The sequence below is a fragment of the Aptenodytes forsteri genome, unplaced genomic scaffold (genome assembly GCF_000699145.1).
Source record: "Aptenodytes forsteri isolate BGI_AS27 unplaced genomic scaffold, ASM69914v1 Scaffold167, whole genome shotgun sequence".
NCBI classification, from domain to species: Eukaryota; Metazoa; Chordata; class Aves; order Sphenisciformes; family Spheniscidae; genus Aptenodytes; species Aptenodytes forsteri.
In genome coordinates this window covers 1,272,538-1,278,232 of record NW_008795926.1, presented here as the reverse complement: position 1 = coordinate 1,278,232, position 5,695 = coordinate 1,272,538, and the positions used below count along the sequence as shown (strand labels likewise).

Sequence of the window (5,695 nt, the reverse complement as noted above, 5' to 3'; positions counted from 1 at the left end):
GGAGATGGGGCTAGTGCAGTCAGAGGAGATGGGGCTGGAGATGGGACTGGAGACAAGCTACAACATCCAGACGAGGGGTCCATGCAGGAGACAAAATGCCTACAGCATAGGTCTGAGCTGCCTCCAGGAGACAGGGCTGGGGACTGAAGGCCTACGCCTGAGCTGAAATGGGGCTCACACAGGTGGGGTGAGGGATTGGGGGGTGGGTGGGTGAAGGTCCCAGGTAAGGCTGTTCAGGTCCCGAGTCCCTTTTTGTTCAGCATCCCTTGCCAGCAAGGGGTGTCGTCACATCTTGCAGAGATCTAGGTTTAAAGGTGATTTGCTGAGGGTTGTAAGGGGTCACAGATCCTGTAGCCAGGCAAAGTGTGCTCCAACTTACTTTATAAAAAAAAAAAAATCCAATCCCCAAAATTGAATAATCCAGCCTCCCATTCATCACAGTTAAGCTAACACACTCATTTAGATGAGAGACAGCTGCTTGCTGAGAATTTTATTCTGTTACAACACTGCCACCTCTTGTTCATCTGCAGATTTTATTTTGCCCAGCTCCAGCCTGTGGTGCATCCACCACCAGCACAAAGGCATAAAGCCCCCACTACTTCTGTTAAACTGAAACCTTACAAGGAATAGCAACTGAGTGGATGCAACATCATGTACTTCCATACAAGTTACAAACAGGCAGACAGCCTGAAAACATCCACAGACACGTTCTATCAGTGTTGACTGGTATGTTAACTGTTTTCTCTGGTAACCCAAAGAATGAGGTACTGAAAGAAAGGGGGGAAAAAACAACAACAACAACAACAACAAAACCCAGAACCCAAGCAGCAGCAAAACCTACCCCAGCAGAAAATGTCATGGGATTTTTCCGGGGAGTGTGAAATGTACTGTGTCCATGCAACGTTATCTCCAAACTCTGAGACTTCTCCTGATGTGAATCTCAATTGTCTTCTCAGTACTTGCCCCATCTTCTACCCCAGAGGCTGCCACCCAAAAGCATACATTTTCCTGATGCTGGTTAATGAAGAGCAGCACCTGTTCTGCCTCCACCAGGGACACCAAGTCCATGAATTGTGTGGAAACCTCCTGGAGAAGACTTGGCTGCAGATGAGCAATATAAGTTTATCATCTTTGAGTTTCTGACTAGGTGGTTTCTGGGAGGAGGTTCAGTATGCCCTAGAAGAAGGTGGACCAGAAGAAGGTGGATCACACTCTGTGCTAGCAGGTACAACATGGGGAAAGCCCACAGAAAGCAGGGAGAAGAGACAAACAGCACAATCCAGCTGGGCTACTTTGTCCTGCTGCTTGCCATTCAACTAGATCATTTGGTTGGGGTTAGACTAGTGACAGAGATGGCTTTTCTGCATGGGTTCCTTGATTTCTAGCACTATATTTCATTTTTATTTCCTTCAGGTGGATTTAGAGATCAGTAATAAATAACACCACCTTGAATTACCACTTTTTTGCTTTTTCATGATGTCTCTTTGTGCTTCAGTCCTGGTGTGTACAGTAGTTGAGGAGGGGTGCAATGCATTTAGCCAGACGCAGGTGCCTGGGAGCTGCCAGAAGCCCCAGAAGCTGATGAGGAGTCCAGGCCCACAGCAGTGATCCCCTGGGCAGTGGGGCCAGCAGAAGCTGCTGGTCAACCCACCACGCAGAAAGAAGGGACCTGCCAGCCAGTCTGCCAGGAGTAGTTTTCTCTTCACATGTCTTTCCAGCTGGAAGATCCAATCAAAAAGAAAATTACAATCTTGAAATGGAGTTGCCAGCAGGCAAGGAGTTTTACCATGGTTGAGTCCTAATGGGCTGACACTTGAGGCAGCTGGGTTTTTTTACTTCATACTCAATAAACACATTATTTCTGAACCATAGGGTTGAGTCCAAACTCTCTTACAGCTCTTTCTGCTGTCTAAGCCCAAGATGAATCCTCAAAAGCTGTGGTGCTTGTTTTGGGCACTCAGCAAAGTGGTGTGTAGAGCCCACCTTGGAAGTGTTAGTATGTTCTCTGGCCCCCTCACTGATGTTGACTAAGACAGCCTCGCCTTCTGTTCTCATAGGTGCCCCAATCGAGCCACAGGGCTCCATTAGCCTTTCTCCAGACTCTAGAGTCAGCAGAGGCACAGGATAGTCCAAGAAGGGTTTATTCCTGAATAGTCTTTCCACAACAGGTCAGAACCATGGCAATAGGCATTTGATCTCTCCACAAGCTGCTCTGGGAGGCTCTCCCCCTTTCTGCTGACTGCAAAACTGTCCTCCTGTTTCATCCAGAAATCTGCTGAGGAACATGTCCTTGATGTTGATCTCATCACTGACCTTGTACTCTGGATCAATGCCCACAAAGAACTGGGTAGGATCCACTCTGCCCCCTCTCTCTTTCTTTTAGGTGGGTAAAAAAGGGATACCTGCAGAACCCAGACCCTTTGCAAAGAAGATGTGAAGCTGAGACTGCTACGAAGCCTCATTAAGTTCCTGTTGAGCTGCATGGTCCTCAGCTGTGTGGTAGGACCCAACTCTCCCGCTTGGGCCAAGAGAGCCTGTCCTGGTGCATGAGGCTATTCGTCCCCAGGGCATTTCCCTGTATTGAACTGCATGGTTAACTTTGGACCATTGCCCAGGTCATTAATGACGATGTTAAACGGTATTGACACCAGTGTTGCCCCTGGGGTACACCACTGACAGCTGGCCTCCAGCTGTCCATCTCCCACAGCACGTGTGGGTGCATCCTGTCAGGTGCTGGGGTGCATTCTGCAGGGGCTGCTTGGGGGCTGGGACCATTAGGGGCTGTCCCCAGGGTGGCAGGGCAGAACCTCACAGCCAGACCCATCCCACCCCCCAGGGAGCAGGGCTGGCCAGGGGGCATCAGGCACCTGCCCAGGGATGGGGATGGGGATGGGGGTGGACCAAGGCCAGACTGGCACATCAGCCCACGGGGCCCATGGCTGAGCAGGACAGGGCTGTGGGCAGCTGGAGACCGGCACCCTATGGCATCAGTGGGGCATGGGCTGAGCGCCCCAGGCAGGGCTGAAATGGGGTCCTGGGCGATGGGCAGGGTAGGGAGAAGCCCTGGGGGGCCAGGAATGGCCCTTGAGGCCCATGGTTGCCCCTAAGGACATTACAACTTCCTATTCGAAGGACACTGAAGACCCCCAGAGGTATAGGCACTCCCCTGCTTCTAAAACACCATGACAGAGTGTGTCCAAACCCCTCAAAAGGAAAGGTGAAATCAAGAGATCTTCTAAATGAAAAACAGTGTCATCTCATGTCATTGATTTTAGGAGTGAAAAATATGCAAATGCCACCTCTATCCTGACACAGCACAGGTTTCCCTCCTCACCTGCTTTTTTCAATCTGTGCAATAGAAATAACTGTAATGTAATCTAAGTGGTCATGAGCATAATCAAAGTGGTAAGAGCCCTCAGGCTGGTGCACACACTCATGCAGAGAGTATTCTCATAATGACAGCATCATGCAAGTGAACCATAAATCCCAGTTTCCTTAAGTTAGGTTTTAGGTTTATAACTTTGATCTTTATTTAAACCACGTTTATAATTTTGAGCACTATGATCAGGCAAAACAAGAACTATAAAATTAACACACAAGCTGAATCATTCTTGATATATTTTAGTCCAGTATTTCATGTTTCAGTCCAATTTTGTGTAAATAAACCTTCAGTAAAAATGTTACATGTTGAGATGATCTACAGTGGACCCAGTTCATTGAGATGGCTGTGGTACCTGGGGCTGGACTCAGCGCTGAGGGGACCACCAAAGAGCCAGCCTACGCGCTCCATGCCTGAAAGCATCCAGCACCTAAATATAAGTCCTTTTTACTGTAGGCATCAGGGGGAACCAAACACAGATGCAACAAAAATTATTTCATTATTCCACAAGAAATCAAGAATAAATGCCTCTACAGTGTCTCTGGGAAATACCATAAAGACATCCAGAAGCACAGTTACCAATTTACAAAACCTAACACAAGCCTTCAGCCCTGCGAATACACTGTCACACCTCTCCCCCGCAGGCCAGCACCCTCCCACGGGCACAAAAATTGCAGTCACAGCTGGTCACCACCTCTGCCTGGAAACTCCCACTGCTCCATCCCTGCTCACTTCATATCCCTTTCTCTTTGTAAAGTCCTCCCTGAACAGCGTTCCCACCATTTGCACCATGGCTCCTGCCCTACTTTAACACTCCCCCCCGCCCCCCGCAACCTACACAGCCCCCCAGATTGGTATTACCTTGTCTGTGCACGGCATCCCCCAGCCCTGTGGCCCCATCCACTCCACCAGCCTTCACACTCTCTCTGGAAGTTTCCAGCTGCTGTTTATTTTCTCTTTCTCTGGGCTAAGAAGAGCTCATCCCTGTCCTGGAAAACACAAACAAGCAAACAAACAAGCAAACAAACAAACAAAACCAAAAGAACCAACCAACAATAATAGTAACAACAATAATAGTAATAATGATAACAAAACAAACAGTGGCATGGTTCTTTTTGAAGTCAGTTGTTCTGTACCTGTTTCAGCCAGGCTTGCTCATGCGCTCTTACTCTTCAGGAGTAAAGCAAGTGCCTTGCAGAAATCTCTTTTTTCTCACAAGTCTCTGGGTTTCTCACTTAAGTTTGTGCTCTCTTCAGCACCAAATATGAAGCCTGTTTGGAGGAGTGCTTTTCCCCCCCATCTGCATTGGCCCATGCAGCCCCTCATCTCCCTGCTAGTAGAAGTAAGAGCTGATTCTGGCACAGACACCCACAGATAAATTGTGACCCAGGGAGAGGCACAAGTTCCTTCAGTGGTCCCTCTTTTACGGGAATAAAACGCAAAGCAGCAAAGATGATCCAGCCCATGGTGGTTGCCCCCCTGCATTGCCTCCCCAGCCCGGTCCCTGCAGCTGGGATGAACCCTGCCCTCTCCCAGGGGAAAACCTGAGGTCCAAAGTGTCTGCGCTCATCACAGTCCCCCTGGGCACCCGTGGGGCAGGGAGCAGCCATTGGCCGAGCCAGCGCCAGAAGACATGAACCTCAGTTTCCAGCCCTGTCCTGACCTGGCTGACAGCCCGGCTAAAGCACACAGTAATGCAGGTGGTTGCAGTAATTTTGGAGTAACCCTCAGCCTCTCCCTCCGAGTGCTAGGGATTCCCATGCGTGAAATTAAAACTTCTTCCAAAACACTGTCATCAGAACAGTGACTTTATTAACAGAGACAAACAAAGGATTGAAACATGTTATGAGTTTGCTGAAACACACAGTGTACCTGTGGAGGACAGACGTATATATATACATCAGTTCATTGTAGAAACGTGAGCAATTTGGTCTAGATGACTAGGATATCCCCTGGTAGTTTGCAACGGATCCAGACAGCTTTCTCTCCGTGGTGGCTCCGGTAAAGCAACCGATTTCCCCCCAGCCCCACCCCAGCCAGGCTAGTGCCGGACCCCTGAACGCCACCGGTATCTCATGCGGGACTTTCTCCAGCACAGGGTGAGCATGGTTGGACTCGGCCTGAAACCGGCGGTGCAGACGAAACCCCGCCGCCGGCTGCACGCCGCTCCCTCTGGGGCGTGCCGAGTTGGGCCCTCTCAGCTGCGGGGCAAGAAAAAGGGGGTCAGAGTGCTTTGAACACACCCGCCCGCCCCCCCAACCACCCAGGGGATCCCCTTGCCCCGGACTCTCCGGCCGGCAGCGGGTGGAGGTTCCC

General features: G+C 50.0%; 1 protein-coding gene across 1 annotated transcript in view; it reads right to left on the bottom strand.

Annotated features, from left to right (window-relative positions):
* Positions 1-5,695, bottom strand: part of LOC103903788 (T-cell activation Rho GTPase-activating protein-like) — a 15,516-nt gene that overhangs the window by 8,540 nt on the left and 1,281 nt on the right. The window contains 1 exon segment of the mRNA XM_009285053.1: positions 5,446-5,580. Within this exon segment, the coding sequence (XP_009283328.1) occupies positions 5,446-5,580 (135 nt within the window).